Genomic DNA, 16914 nt, shown 5'->3' on the forward strand with positions numbered 1-16914 from the left:
GCAGTACGCACTGAGAAACTATACAATTGCCGACCCCGCAGCCGACACCACTAACATTCAGTGCTCATTGCTTATTGCAGGTGCAGATGGGCGGATTTAGCGTTTCGATTCTTTCTAGCCTCAATATGATGCTTCGGAGTACTTTTTCTGTCGTAAACTTGACCCAAGTAAGCCATGACGTCGATGAATACTTTTGTGGGATTCCACTTAATACCAAGTTCACTGGTCGAATAGTCTTGGGGGAAGGCATGGTGGTAGTTGTGGAATCCTTCTCCTGTAAACGAGAGGCCGGATGAACGAGCGTATTTGGCGTGGAAACTAATAGACATGACTGCACGAAAAGCAATTAATAGACGACACCAACCAGACCACTACTTTAATATCGTTGTGAGCTATGAATAAAAATTTTTGTTGAAAAAAGGCACACATGAATGTGAAGACTCCTCAGGCCTGTTTGCTGTTTATTCAATGCATATCGCGGTATCATGTCATAATAAATGCTAGATGAATGAATGTCCTCGTTCTAGGTAACTGTTATGCAGAACGTCTCATTCACTTTTTCCATAAATGTCTGACCTAATTACAACTAGCATTTTCTAACTAGCCCAGTAGAAGATGCCCTATCTAAGATTCGGTTAGCCATCAACCTTACCCATTGTAATCAAAGCAACGACTTCGTTATCGGCTGGTGTGATCGTCCGATCGTAAGGCTTGCTGCCTGCCCAGTGGGCAAAACTGTTGACGGCAAATGCTGCATTCATTGTCAGGCAGTAACGAAGCACCGTGGCGTAGTAAGAATATATTAGCGATTCGTTCCAACAGTAGTACGGTATCCACGTCGGAAGAATGATACACATAAATAACGCACCAGGAATGAAGAATCTGTAATATAGTTATCCCTACATGATAAACGAGAATAGGCTAAATACAGCCAGTGGCTTCTCAGCATGAAATAGACTTATCGATATTTTCTCGATTGACCTCTAACACCGGACCAATTCTCCACGACGTATTATTTCCATACTATAGTCAAACTAATGCATATGAACATCTTATGCAGACTTGGTTTCCAGTAATCAGACATCAATGATGTACTTAGTTGTAATATCCGTAGCGATAACTGACTTGAGTCCTCTTTAAAATGGCCTCGGAATGTAGTCGTTGCGTGCAATTAGATCAAGTCTCATTTCCTTATTAGCACTTGGTTGGAGAAATATGTACCTACATTTATACAGCGTACAATCCGTACATTGATAGTCATTTTTGGTAGTGTAATTTATGTATCGTAGGCTATAACATTAAATAAGCAATATCACTGTCATTGAGTGTTGAGTAACGAGTTTATCATGGTTTAAATCTGACAAATCAAAGGTATCTCCTTATTGTATAAGATTTTCGATATGCGCACTTGGCTCAATTATATGATGATCGTTGCTTATCCACAATTCAAAATTGGAAGTTCATTTCTCCAGATCTGTATTGATCGTACGATAACAAGCCACGCCGATACCTCTTTTGAATTCTGACGACGGGATCAGCAAGCAGGTCATCTACGCTGATCGTTTTCCCCTTTGTGACCACGTCGTCATGCTTCTGACAAATAATACTGCCAAAATGACTGAAGAATAGGCCTCTAGTCGCGTTGTGAGGATCGGCATCTGTGTCCGTGAATTTATGATGAGTTCTATGATCTCTTGCCCACTGAAGGATGGGAATCTGAAGATGTTTTGTCGTCAAATTTCGGAATTGATTTATAAGAATTATAAATTTACCTGCCACGCTGCGCAGCTCATTAACGCTAAAAAGATTCTCAGCGGAAGCTTTGCCTTGTAGGATCGATGTGACCATAAGCGATGGGCGCCCGCCGTGATTCCAAGGCCCGCTAATTGATAGCACAGTGCACCTAAATTTAGCAGCAACGACAGAAATGCATCCTATCATTGAAAACACATGAACACAAAATCTCACCAAATAGAAGCGTACCAACGTGCAATTTATGCAACAGGAAGAGTGCTCTAATTGCAATCAAGTGCACTGAAACCACTAGAATCAGCTTCTTCAAAACTACCGGTGTTCTCAAAGGTCGTTCGGTGTCTGAAATACCAAATAAGTTTGTTATTGACATGCCGCGTACACTATATTTGGAAGCGCTAAACTTCTCTGATGCTATAAGGGATCTACTTTAGTATAGGCCTACGGCCCTACGTGTAGACTGTAGACCAGGGGTCGGCAACCTTTTGCTAGTTGCGGGCCAAATTTCGGGTGTACAACCTTTTGGCGGGCCGGATTTTTTCTTAGTAGCCTACTATATTTTACGCTCACTTCGGTATATCATCCTACATTGCTGCAATCTCAATCATACCAATCCGAAGACACATGTATTTACACTTCAATGACAGAGAATAATTGTGACAATTGACGCAGCTTGCTTTGTGAAAGGTTTTCTACTTCTGGTAACAAGTCAGATGAAACAAGCATCAGACCCTATTCAAACTGGACGTCCGAAATACGTGATCTTAGCTTGCTCTTCGTGAATTTCGTTGTTCAAAACTATTGTTCGCATGCGTACGTGCTTCCAAAAATCGATGCAATTTCTTTTGCATTGCGAGTCAAGCTGGGATAAAGACCAATTTCAAGAACGTAATCGTTGTCAAAGTCATGCAGCGATATGCTCTTTGTATGAAATTTGTCATTCAATTCAACTGCATCGCATTTCAGAAAGGCCCATTTGAAATTTCCAGGCAATGGTATTGGCGTCCACATTAAACAGAGTACTGAATAGTCAGAATTCATTTTGTAGAGAAGGAATGTCGGAAAAGCGGGTGAATATTCAGTAGTTAAATTTCGTATCACAGTTACAAATGTAGTGTTGGTACTAGGTTTTCTCTCCTCTAGTATAGCAAAGTGAGCATAATTTTCTTTGTACTGTTGACATATCCAGAGTCACAGATTTGTTTTGAATGCGCCTCAATATCTCATGTATGATGCTGTTTTCCTCTGAAGCAGCAAGTTCAATTTGTTCAGATGTGACGTTAAATGTATCTGGAAAGCAAGATGAGTTACCCATTTTCGATTACAAGATTATGAGTCGGCGATATTTGTATTTTCGAGGAAAGTTGCTATTTCATTTCTCAGTTCATACACTCGTGTAAGCATAGCTGCTCGACTCAATGAGCGAACATGACAGATATATAGGCCTACATGACATCGCCATATTGATTCTCTGCTTCTAGTAATATCTGGCGTAACTGATTCAGTTGATGAGACAAAAATCAAAGTTACAGTTTTCACCATTGTGGCCAAAACACTATTCAGGTTTTTTGTCTTGGCACACAATGCCTTCTGGAAAACCAAACTATAGACAGGCTAACTAACATACGGAGGCTAGTTATCTATAATTGAATATTTTGAGATTCCGTCATTGCGTCTGAGATGCTCCAAGCGTTTCTGAAGCAAAGGAAGAACACCTTTATTGTCACACCCCGTTAGAGTGATTAACCCTTTAAAAAAGCATGGAACACCTTCGGTTGCGAGATACACCCGATTGATAAGCACTGATCCAGTCTAGTCTATCTCCATCTCCGCTTCAACCACCTTCGTTTTATGACGTAACAATAGACTAATACGATGTAGGCTGCTATTATATCGTAGCAATGCCGCATTTTTTTCATGCAGCGCTGCACTGCAGATTGAAACTCATTATGAAGCGGCGGGCCGTATTCTTGTGATAACTAATTATTACGTCGCGGGCCGTAGGTTGCCGACCCTTGCTGTAGACTGTAGATGAAGCGATCACCATGACTAGTAAAAGCGATTTGAAGAGAAGGTCGAAACAGATGGTTTCAAATATAAGTATTTAAGCTCCATATGTGTATACAGTAAGGATAGCCTGAATATATGACAATATCCTACAACACCATTCAATGTTCTAAAATGCATTTACCCAGATAACGGACATGCTTGACATATGTTGTAAAAAAAGAAGGAAGTAACTGGGCTTTAAGATTGTTGAAGCAAAATTGAACAATGAATATGGTTTTATTCAAAACCACTCTATACTGTAGATCAGGGGTTCTCAACCCGCGGCCCGCGGGCCGCATGCGGCCCGCCGACGATTCTTTTGCGGCCCGCGACATCTTTCAATATAATCACTACTGGCCCCGTATTGTTATGGAAGACCGATGTGTCACATTTGTCGAAGAACAGTTGTTGTAACAAAGCCCAGAAGCTTGAAATGATAGCACGATAGTTTCATCTGGAGTTATACATATCAAACGTTGCTAGCTTGGTTTCAAGCCCAGCAATCCCTATTTCGAATCATTTTTAAAATTGCCGACGACGTGACAGACGCATTGTTCAAAACTGCTTGGAATATCGCTAAACCCAAGAATCTGCTAGAGAAGGTATGACTTCAATAAAACTTTAACGTAGCCTACTGTGCGAATATTCGCTGTTTCCGGAACTTAGCAGCAAGTCCCACATCACCTGACAAATTTCGAAGCTACAGTTGTCTGATTCAACGATCACCAGAAGAGTAACAGCGATCTCAGTCGATCTTTTTCGCATGTTCTGTAACACTTTGCCACGTAGACTACTTTAGCCTAGCATTGGACCTATCCATCGATGCACACAGTGCACACACATTGCATAGCTAATTATCCTGGTGCTTTTTATAGGAATGGGCATGCGGGCATATTTCCAGAGGAAATGCTGACGGGGCAAACGTGGGAAGGGGACCATGACATCAATTTGACAACGCTGACTTCCATATCTATTGGTGTAGGGCTCCAGCCATGGAAGGAAAGGCGAAGAGTTGATTGATTTGCTCAGAAATGACCCCTAACGTCTCAATTCTTCTCATATCACTGAGAGCTCAAAGTGATAATGACCTCAGTAACGAAAAATTCACCGTAATTTTATACTTGCTTGCTCACGCATTGAAACAGAGAGTTCGGATCTCTGGTGGTGGAAGGGTTTGAGGGGTGCATATACCATAATACCGACATGGCAACGAATGGAATGTACGCTCCATGAAGGGATTTACTTGCGCCACTTGACGATCGATATTCTCACAAAAAACAGCAACTGCAAACCTACGAACGCTCTCCATTAATGATTTAGAATGCATAAAAATGCACTAAATGCCCGAATAAGACTGATAAATAGACCTAAATTTAATAGTAGCCCACAAATACATGGTGATAATGTTCTGCGGCCCGCAGCGTCTTTTAGTGTGAAAATGCGGCCCGTTATACGAGGGAAGTTGAAAACCCCTGCTGTAGATATAGAATGCATATGGAGAAAACCTACTTGAGGTAGCAAGAAAATTAGAAGCAAATAATAATTCCCGACCAAGCTCCAAGCATAATACAATGTCGTATACTTTCCAAATCCTATGTATGGAGCAAGGATTCTCAAACTGAGGTACGCGTACCCACCGGATACGCGAGGTAATTTTCGTGGGTGCGGAGCAACGACATTTTTCTGGCAATGGGACAATATTTTGCAGCATCGATTGCAAAGTTTATGTGAAAAGCGAGAACAAAGTTAAAGCATACCAAATGCAGCGTTTAGTAAGGGTTAAACCGCCTGATGCTTTTGGTGCAAAACGCCGTCAGGAGATATACGACATATCGTTGTTTAATAAACAACAATAACAACAACGTCATGCTTTTTACATTGCCGTGCAACGTTATTTGCCTCATCTACACTAATTGTAGTGAATTTATTTTTCATGTTTCTCTATATTGACGAGGTGATGATAGTTACTACGTAATACGTAGCCTACTGTATATCTCGGATTAGTGCTACTATAGAGATTGTACAATCTTTATAGTGCTACTAACCTTATTATTATGAAGGCTATTAGCGCGATTGTTAGCGGAGTTATTCCAGTTTTTCGATGAAAATTCTTGGATTATCCACCAATCAAGGATAATCCCAGAATTATCAAAGAAAAACTGATATAACTCCACTTCTACTGCTTAGAATTGAGTCAAATTTGTTTTGCATAGTCTTTGAAGACAGCCCAACATTTTCATGGGGTTAGCAGAAAAATTTGAAAAAAAAAAATTTTTGCGTTTCTGGGCAAATTCAAAATTTTCAAACTCTACGTAAACCGCGAATATTGGTTGGAATGAATTCAAATTTGGTGTGCGTCGTTTTTTAAGGTAACCTGACGATTTAATCATGTAGCCCGCAAGATTAAGGAAAAAATGTTATTTTTGAACCGCCCTAATGCACAATTGCACAATGAACATTGCACATTGCGCAATGCACGTAATTCAAATGGGTACGTAATACGCGGTCATTAATGCCTTAAGAACCCCTGCTGTAGAGGATTCCTCAAGTGCCAAGTCAATCATGAAACATAGATCATATTAGATTTATTTATAATGCGTTTCACTACCGGTTTACTATCGAACGACTGAGTATAGCCCAAGTTTAGGGAGATTTTATTTTAACCTAAAAACAAGATGTTGACATGAAAAATCAAAATTTTGACATTTTTTGACCTTAATAAACTAGTTATTGGCTGGCAACACTGAAGTTATGCGTACACTACTGGTGACACGCTGTGTTGCTTCATTCCGACAATGTTGTCTACATCACAATTTTTCATCGTGTGCTTCTTGAAATAAGAACCAATGCTTCGGTTAGCATATGGCGGTACGTTCAGCATAACACCATGTCAATCTATTTGTTTCATTTGGCCGTTTACGTTTCACAATGAACAGATAATGGGCCTTCTACAACGGCAGGCCTATAAAATGAGGGTTACCATACGTCCTCTTTTAGGAGAATTTGTCCTCTTTTTTCGGCTTTTTGAAAATGTCCCCCGAGGACGCCTAAATGTCCTCGTTTTTGAGATTTTGTCCTTTTGTTAGAATTTTGGTCAAACACAGGAAAAATTTCAACCTAAATACCATAAAATAGCACTGAACCGACGCGTTCAGGCGGGTATTTCGGGATCTGAGCGAAAGTTGACATTTTTTTAGTCAACCGACTACGAAGTGGAAAAAATTGACCAGTTTTTCAGGATTTTACCCCGGTATTCTATGTTTGAGAATTTTGACAAGTGTCATCGGGGCCTACGAATATCGATTCCAAAATACGGTAAACCTATATTAAATAGGCTAAAAGCTGTAAAATGTCAGATGATAAGTTCACCGACAGTGCTAACATTTACGTATTTGACTTTGTAAACAATTTTGACAATGTTTTGACCTAACGCTACAATTTTGACAAAATGTTGACTTATTTTGACATGTCAAAGAAAATCGCCCTACTAATAACACATGATAAATTATATCGTCTTGGTGATGGTTGTTGCCCACGGTTACAATACTGTAGAACTTTAGACTGACCACATGTGTTTTCCTTTTGGCGAGGAAATTGCCTTGATATTCTGTAGAAATGGAACTTTCCTATACACTCTCGAAGGACATCGAATCATGGTGTCATATGGCCTCACAGCATTGAAATTTCCTGCTCATATCGTACCTAGATTACTGCGACTTCGCGGCCAACAGCATCGAGTAGGGTTATTATATTTTGAGATCCTAAAAATAGGAGACTTTTAAAACATTCTGAAAGCACCGGTGAATTTGAAAACTTTTCGACCGATATTACTGCGTTGACAAAATAAGGTTATCAATTTGACTCGGCTGCAGTTTTGGGCTTTGGGGCCGGAGCCGGAGCAAGGATTCCCGGAGCCGGTTATTTGAAAAGTAGCTCCGGCTCCGATGTATTTCATGAGATTCTATGCTACTGAATTCGCGTAATTTTACGGTAGTCGTTAATAAAATTACGATTTGTTGCCTCGTTGGCAATAGACACTTACGTGACCTTTGACACGAACCAATCAGGTTGCAGTAGGATGTAAACAAAGAACAAGCCCGGGCAAGCTTACTATGAGCTCTTATGGAAAAGGGTTGAAAAATATAGGTTTTTAGCAAAATTACATTGAATTGGGAATAGCTGGCTTTGGTGAATGGTAATAACGTAGAGCTAGTATGTATATGCAGTGTTATAACCTACAATAAGCATGAATGATGGCAAGCACGCATCAGCATGGTATGTCCAAATGAATGAATTTCTGACAACTTTTCGGATGAAGCAACTATTGCTGTATTATCCTTAGTCGTATACTATAGGATTGTCGTAGCGAATAGAATGTATTAGAGGAATATTGAGTCAGGATATGTTTGGTATCCATTATGTGGCGTTATATGCGTTCTATTTATGGAATCGACATTTGTATATAGTAGTCTACAGTCTGTATCATTATCTAGCAAATTACTGTTACACTGGACACTTGTCTGCATATTCAATGATCATATTAATATGATATATGTTAGGCAACATGATCTGTTCCCGGCTGAAATCGTCATTTTTTGTTCCAGCTCGTGTATTGAATCTATCAGGATAAATGCCGGATAAACACTGTGCTAATAGCCTGCGTAACATGGAGATGGCTACCCAGACCTTTCCTGGTGTGCGCTTTTACCTTTCCCAGAGCCAATGACATGCATGGAAGAATGTAAAATCTGGATAAAGGCATGTGGACTTCCTTGTAGTCATCTGAATTCTCATTTTATTAAGAAAATGACATATCTATTATTGTACCAAAAATATTGAATCGTGACATTATCTAGAATCTAGATCAGTGGTTCCCAACATGGGCGATTTGGCGGTCTAGGGGGGCGAAAATGACGAAGGGGGCGAAAATAGCGAAGGGGGCGATTCGGGGGGGGCGATGACGCGTCAAAACGGCTGACATTTTAATTTTTTTATTTAGTCAACCCACGGAAATTTAGTTACAAAAGTGTGTCAAATTAGACATCGAGCCGAAAATTTGACCCTTTTTTTTAGTCAACCTGCCGGTGATTACAGGTTTGTATGCCCAATTTTCGGTACACAAAATTTGGGGGGCGATGATCGGTATTGACCTTGAAAAGGGGGCGATAGGTCAAAAAGGTTGGGAACCACTGATCTAGATGAAACAATTCTGTGTTTCAAAATGAGTCCAATCTGAAATGCAGTCACACTTGATGCCACAATCGACTTGGTGTGTGTCTCGTTTTATTCCACTCCAGTTTTGTTGCTTGATGGTGTGTAATGTATTGAAATTGTTGAAAACAATATATTCAATAATGAGACGAATAGTTGAAATTGGTAGCGGTGATACGTTGTACGAGTCGGACGAGTACGCCTTGATAGGTGCCTGCACAGCAGTATTGCTCTGTAAAATGAACATATTATATATTTTGTGCAGGCTTGATGGATATCTTTTATGAAGCTGCAGAAAGAGGAAGTCGATGGATAAAACGCAAGAAAATCAAATTTCTGGAAGAAGCATAGAAGCACAAAACAGTAAACTCGTCCAGGAAAATTACAAATTGACGGACAATTATTGCTAGTGAAGTTCAGTTCTCAGAGGAGCATCATAATGTCAAAAGATGCGGAGAAGCTGAAATTTTATGCTAGACTACATTAAATTCTTTCTGAATTGCCCGACTTATCCTACTGACGTCAAATTTATAGTATTGCTGTAAGCATAGTATTTAACCATTGGGCCAGCCATATGTAACTGCTTCATTAAATCGCGATTTGGCCATGTAGATATGTGGTTCTTAAAAATGCACCATTTGCATTCATTCATGATTTCTCAAATCTAGAATGATTATTGACTGTCAATAAATCACATACAACTTTGAAAGGATTGATGGATTGTGGTACACTTACTTTTGTGCAGGAACTATTTACAGGGAGCATTTCAGATCGAAATATTAGTTAAATATGTGGATTCGACAAGAAATGTAAGAAAATGATGGAGTTCAGCTATGGTGAGCCAGGCAATGCTATCATGGCAGAAAAGGGATTCACCATTGAGTCTGAAATCAAGAAGTTGAATCTAGATTTAAATATTCCTGCACGTGATTTACACACCGTCAAATGCCTGAGCCAGACTGTTCCACAACAATAAAGATGGCGAGAGAACGTATTCATATTGAACAGCTGATCGGAAGAATCAAGGAGTATAAAATTTTGTCTGGTGTCATACTATGCAGCATTGTGTATCACAACTAACCAAATATATATGGACTAATTGCATACTCTAATTCAAGATTGAAAATTAAAAATGAATGACGCAACATATTCGGCAATTGCGCAAATTCAGTTCCATTGTCAATATCGTAATGCCTAATAGCATGCTACGGATCGTAATTGCGCGGTGCCATGGTCAGTCTGTACCAACAGTGCATGTCTAGATATTCCAGTGGTGTGCATTATTGAAGCTCATTTAGATGCCCAATTTGTTGAATGAACAATTCTCCAGATGAAAATGTTCTAGGATTATTTGTGTTTGATGGAATGTTATAAAACTGAAGACACCAGATACACCAAAATCTACCTTGAGGCAGGAGTTGATCGGTTGCGAGTACGGTGGAGAGATTGCTTGTCAATCACGATGGAGCTCACTGATGCTGATGCAAATCACAATGTAGTCCTTTTAGCTTCAGGTGCTGGATTGTCTTAATCAATGCATATGCATGAGAGCATATATCAGAACCTAATATGAAAATAAATCATGGTTAAAATATCTATTGAAGGAGTCTCTGAAAAAATGTCTTTTTCCTTACTTACCCTGTCTTACAAGTGCAAGACGAATCAATAATGGATTTTCCGAGAACGTGTATTTCCATTGAGTGTGTTATCTCACTTTTCCGCAAGTTGCTATAATATTGGCTGTTCACTAGAATATTGCTTCTAAAAAGAGTGGATTGTCTCCTCAATCTTTATCCCTAAATCGTGTGCATAGCGCTCCATGAAATACTTCGTAGCTTTCTCCGCGGTGTTAGAAGAAGATGCTGTTCCACTCAAATCCATAAATTCGATAGAATCTCCATAGCTTTCAAGTTTCATAATCAATACACAAAAATTGTGATGTGTGGCAGCAGCTATATTTTATAGTATATATATTTCTGAACATGAGATATGCTTGAAAATTTTGCTCGAGACCTGGAGCCTATGAAATCGTCAAAATATGCATTACCACAATCCTATAGTATAGTATACAACAATCGTCGCTTAATCAGAAAAGTTGTCAAAAACCCGTGCATTTGGACACAGCACGCTGGTGCGTACTTGCCACCATTCCTGTTCATCCTAGATTAAAAGCTGCAACCACATACTAGCTCTACGCTAGTACTATTCATTAAGGCCAGTCATCCCCAATTCAACGTAATCTTGCTTAAAACCTTCATTTTTCAACCTTTTTCCATAAGAGCTCATAGTAAGCTTGCCCGGGCTTGTTCTTTGTTTACATCCTGCTGCAACCTGATTGGTTCGTGTCAAAGGTCACGTAAGTGTCTATTGTCACTAGTCTAGGGATGGTGTGAACCTCTGAAAGGTTCAGGTTCGTGTGAACGCGAACCTTTTTGAAAGGTTCTGTGTGAACGCGAACGTGAACCTCATGACGTCACGTGACGTCATATCGCTAATTCCAACCCTACATTTTAGTGAAGTGATAGCCTGAAATTAATGTACACGATACCTAGCAAATATCCACAAACGGAAAGCTGGATAGTTCGAGAAAATTTTTGCAACAAATCAAGCAATATTTTTTGAAATGGCCCGGGTGCATATGCTCATTCAGTGTTGACTTTTTTATGCTGCAAGCGCCGTGCATAGAGTGGCCCACAGTTGAAATGCATTAAATTTCAACCAATGACGTTATAATGAAGTAAAAATTGTAATATATGAAAAAGGTTCACAGTGCAGAACCTTCCAAGGTTCGTTTGTGAACGTGAATCTCTAAATTTCTGAGGTTCACACCAAGAACGCGAACGTGAACCTCACGTTCACACCATCCTTAGACTCACTACCTTTTTAATGAAGAATATCCGTGTCCATACATAGGCGCCAAACCTGGGTAGGCTAGATATGCCGCGACTTACCCCCGTAATTACTGTGTTGTGGGTATTCATCAGACGCGCAATTTCATCATCGGTACAATACCGATTGTCATGCAATTGTACGATTCGGAAAGTAATGATCACTGAATTTCACAAAACGAAATTGATGCTTATGTGAGCGAGCAATTAACTAATTAGTGATGAGTAGGTAAGCGACGCCAAAGAATAGAAACGTGTCCCTGCTGCACATGTCGATTTGGAGGTACGCACTAGAACTCTGAACTAGACGAGCAAATGCACGCTCACTAGTGATGGTTGTTAATTGTATCGGAAAATTGAAAAGTTGGTTATTGTGTAGAGTGCAGACCTTCGAATTAAAATTCATTCCAGCGCATGATCGTTTACTCCAGCAACGATTTGCGAACGTGAATAGAGAAATGTATCAAAGCGGCCTACAACGTGATTATATTCCACACACAATAGTCGCCCTACAAGCTTGACTATGCGACGTCCGAATCCCCTGGTTAATGGTAGGGCTGGGCACAATGATTCGAGTACTCGAATCTGAATCGAGTATTAATTTTAATGATTCGAGTCGAGTAGTAAAAGATGATTTTTCGAGTACTGAAATTATACGCTCCTCGCAACTGAAAGTTCATTTATCACTGCGAATTGTAGTTTCGATACTAATTTTCACTGTTAAAGTCTTGAAATCTCGATTGGCCGTATCGCAGCAAACGAAACATATAGTACAAAGCTACGAACGTTGCTGGAAATAGCATATTTCCGAAGTCATGATCATCCCACAACATTGTCACCAAGTGCAATGAAATCGGTATGGTCGAGAAAATACCAAAGTATCTTCGTTGCAATGGATAACGGGCATTATATTCGTTGTGGGCGCATGAAAGGTACATATTTGAACTTTGACATGTTACATTCTGTTATGACGTCATAATGAGTGATACTCGATTACTCGACTCGACTCGAAGCATATTACGCGATTCAGAATCGAATCACTCAGGTACTCGATTTTGCCCAACCCGAGTTAATGGTGCTTAACTACTATGGTCTTGTGCACCAGACCACTTTGATAATTATATATACCGCAAATTTAGATTAATCGGGTGACTATATGGCGAATTCAATAACATAATCCCCTGGAGTTAGATATAATAACAGGGCAGCAATTAGTGATTGGATGCGCGTTTTCCAGTTTGCAATCATCAGTTTTGTGTATTCATTTTTGTCAGCTCGTTTCACTCATATTATTGAATTGTAGCGCAATCATACTTGTAAGCACGGAGTTAAATTTGGTTCAGACACGGTGCATTGCGTCCATGGACATTATGAGCATGCGACATCACAGCATGCGACCCTTCGGCATGCGACAATTTGGCATGTGACACATGAGCATGTGGGTTAAATTTCGGGTTAGGGGTAGGTTAGGGTTGGATTTATGGTTAGATTAGGATTAGGATTTAGGTTAGGATGTATATAAGGGTTATTTTCAGGGCTATGTTTCGGGTTAGGGTAAGTTTTTGGATTATACAGTCACATGCTGAAGTGACACATGCTGATGTGTTCCATGCTGAACTGTCGCTTTCCATTGTGTCGCATGCTCATTGCTCATATGTCGGGCAACCGGTGCCTTGTGCACTTGTACAATCTACAGTACACTGCGTTGAATTAAATTGTCAAGTATTGATGCAACACCAGATTCTCAGTGGCACTAATTCTGAGTTTATTCGATTTGTTTGAAGGGGAACCTTCTATATTCCATTGAACTTGATCGACGGCAGACGGACTGGTGGTAACGAGCGAACCAATATCGAATTTCAAACCATTGGTTATTTGGTAGAAAGTGGGTTTCCGCTAATAAGGTCGCGACACGCACTCATTTCTGTAGTTACACTTGAGCAAATTACCCCATTTCAAGATTAGATTGGACTGTAGGGCTTGATATTAACGAGCGCAGTGACGGTATTAAAACATCACATCACTGTTTTAATGCTGTACTATGTGGTAATCAGTAATCTGTACACTAGGGGTGTTCAAAAATGACTTGTTTTCTCAAATTGTACTGGTTACTTGATAAAATTGTTAGGTTACCTAATTTAAGGCTGCACACCAAATTTGGTTCAATTCCAACCAGTAGCCGCATTGCTTCAAGAGAAAAAAGTTTATTTATTTATTATGTAAAAATAAATAATTTATTTTTTAATTTTCTGTTCACCTCATGAAATAATTAGATTGTTTATAGAGACGCTGCTCGCCAATTTTGGCTTATATCCAACCAGTGGAAGTGGAGTTATTGCAGACGAAAAATTTAGATTTGAATAAAATAGTATTTACGGTGATCAGGTTGTTATTTTATCATTATCCAAATTTTCGACTGCAATATCTCCGCTTCCACTGGTTGAAATTGAGCCAAATTGGGTGAGCATCGTTTCTGTAGACAACCTAACAATTTCCTGGAGTGAACAGAAAATTTTGAGATTTTTTTTATTTAATTTTATGTAAAAGATCCAAATCCAAAAAAAAACTATGACGTCATCGACAGACGAGATCAAGTCATTTCACGTCACAAGACTTCGCATACCCACACAAAATGGCAGTTCCGTGCGACGGCTACAACCGAATCATTCGATAGTTTTCGTTCGGAGCGGGAGCTGGCGCCGGGGCAGTGATATCAATGAGCTCCGGAGCTGTTTGAAATTTACGACTGCTCCAAAGCCATGCGTTTACCCAATTTTTTTTTTACAAAACTCTGACTTTCACTGCGTCGGGGTCAAGTTTTTAGTCGCATTTTAATACTTTTTCTAGAGAAAGATGACAAATTCCCAAAAAGAGGACATTTAGGCTCCCTCCGAGGACACTTTCAATTGATTGAAAACAGAGGACGTATGGTACCCCTAACGCTAATAGTATTGTTACTCGCCCAATCGCCCATGCTTTCGCAGCCACTGCATTCCACTCATAGGCACCTACAGCGCTTACCTACCAACACTAGAACGAGAGGAGGGCCACACAGTTCAGGACCTACTTGAGCAACCTTATGCAGTGGACCTAGTGTCAAATGACCGTAGTAGTACAGACAGCATAACGGACATTGAAGCATCTTGTTGCAGATACTGTCAATTTAAGCTGGTAATAAGATGCATAGACCAATTTCAACATATGGATTTTCTGCTATTGGCCTACCAAACCAACCCTTGGATATGTAGATTTTCTTGCAGACATTGCTCACGCATATACCTTAGGCTACATATACGTAACAATCTAATTTGCATTCCAAATTACTAGTTTAGAAGGTCTTACCTTCTGTCTTCATCTTTTCCACTGACTGTCCTTCGTTAGCTTGGAAAAGAAATGCGGAATCACCCAAATAGCTGGTCTCAAGAATGTAAAATCAGTACGTCAGAACTTTAGAAACTGATCTCGCAACAACCTGATACACATCACTGACATCAGTCTGCGTCAGCTCACGCGTCGGAAATTGGGTGATAGCGTTTCGTATGTTACGATTTTATGTCGCTATGACTGTATAGTATAACTTTTACCAGTAATCGTTCTCGTCAGAGGTCGACTGTGTACGATCTAGGTATGCAACACCATGCCTATATTTATATTAAAAGTTTACACATTGTATGGATATAGGCATGCATGTCACACCTTTCATTATTGTTCGATATGATCAGGATATTTATACTTTCACTTTGGATAGACAATAGATAGAATCGACCATTCGCTATACATGCAGCCGCAATTGTGATATAAAGCCCGTAGGCTAGGAATTTCCTAATTGGTCTTTCGATACAAATCGTCCAAAAGAGTTCGAATGTCATGTTAATGTATGGTTTGCACTGGGTAAGCCTAGAGTGATTTGTTCAAGTACAGCCTGTCAAATTCACGAATCACTTCGGTTCAATCACTCATTTTATTGTGGTCGTAGTCCAGAGGTGGTCAAAGTAGTCAAGAAAGCTACTCAAGTAGAAGTAGAAGTAGCGACGAAAACATCTACTCAAGTACGAGTAGAAGTACTTTCTCCATAAGCAACCTAAAACTACTTGAAGTAGAAGTAGAATTGACCGACTTTAAAAGTACTCAAGTAAGTAAGTAGTTGGGAAAACGATCCTAATTCGTTCACATGGATTGTAAAAATAAGGTGCAAATTGAGCTATACGAAAGGTGACGAGGTTGATTCATATTGATGCATACCAGCAGGTATCCAATTTTCGATGGCATCATGGGATGAAAATGATAGTATTGATGTGGAAATGCGATACTAATCCTCTGTTTTCTCGAACAGCACGTTTTAGAAATAGCATGGTATGGCGCCATCCCCCATATTATAGCGCCCGTAGTTTAGTCGAAGAGCAATACGAAGAAGTTGTATAGCATACCGTGTAAACACTGTGCGCGATTAGTAAACGTTAATAAAAGATATGGTGGACCGTAAAAATGCCAGCTTTATTTGCGGAAATTAAAGGCATTGCTACACTTGCTTTATACTTCAACATGTATGTTAACCAGACAAAAGAACTGATAATAATTATTACTCAAAGTACATGATACTGGGAATTGAAAGTGAAACATAAATACTACTTATAAAAGCGGAACATGTAATTCATGCCTTCAGTCGAGAAAGTTTCAAAGGTGGTATGCTAAAACAGCTCTAAAACTAACAAAAAAAGTCAGAGTCCACTTTTCCAGGTTAGGACACGCCATGGACATGTTAAATTACGATATGACAAGTAAATGCTAGATGACGAAACATCAGATTCAGACGTTATGATGAGCCATATAAACTGAGATGAATTATTTCATATGGGCGAAATTATATTCATCGATACTTTCGTGAAATCATACGGATCACTTCGTATCCACTGCGCGCGAAGCGCGACGAAAATTCTGGGCTTTACCAAACTTTTATGAAAATTAAATGTTGATAATCCGTGAAAACAGCCCCGAAATTCCTCAGGCTATCTTC

General features: G+C 39.6%; 1 protein-coding gene and 2 long non-coding RNA genes across 3 annotated transcripts; 1 reads left to right on the forward strand and 2 right to left on the reverse strand.

Annotated features, from left to right (window-relative positions):
- Positions 1-71: 71 nt before the first annotated feature.
- On the reverse strand, positions 72-15575 carry LOC145457601 (stearoyl-CoA desaturase 5-like). The gene is made up of 6 exons (XM_080335820.1): positions 15243-15575; positions 1969-2094; positions 1773-1903; positions 1511-1716; positions 653-882; positions 72-274 (listed from the first exon to the last, which is right to left on the reverse strand). Exons 1-6 carry the CDS (start codon positions 15253-15255, stop codon positions 72-74), a joined length of 909 nt encoding a protein of 302 aa, XP_080191946.1. The 5' UTR covers positions 15256-15575.
- Positions 7837-9721, forward strand: LOC145458056 (uncharacterized). Its single transcript, XR_013921061.1, has 3 exons — positions 7837-8076; positions 8406-8559; positions 9278-9721. It is a non-coding gene; the product is annotated as an uncharacterized LOC145458056 (long non-coding RNA).
- LOC145458055 (uncharacterized) lies at positions 8959-11169 on the reverse strand. The gene is made up of 3 exons (XR_013921060.1): positions 10651-11169; positions 10418-10576; positions 8959-9244 (listed from the first exon to the last, which is right to left on the reverse strand). It is a non-coding gene; the product is annotated as an uncharacterized LOC145458055 (long non-coding RNA).
- Positions 15576-16914: the final 1339 nt, after the last annotated feature.

Source organism: Botryllus schlosseri, chromosome 15 (genome assembly GCF_051294905.1).
Source record: "Botryllus schlosseri isolate E-star chromosome 15, Bs_hap1, whole genome shotgun sequence".
Classification (NCBI taxonomy): domain Eukaryota; kingdom Metazoa; phylum Chordata; class Ascidiacea; order Stolidobranchia; family Styelidae; genus Botryllus; species Botryllus schlosseri.

Coding starts and splice junctions, on each gene's coding strand:
- LOC145457601 (XM_080335820.1), bottom strand. Junction 883..1,510: donor GTCGTCAGAATTCAAAAGAG/GTATCGGCGTGG, acceptor ACTATATTACAG/ATTCTTCATTCCTGGTGCGT. Junction 275..652: donor CGTTGCTTTGATTACAATGG/GTAAGGTTGATG, acceptor TCTCGTTTACAG/GAGAAGGATTCCACAACTAC.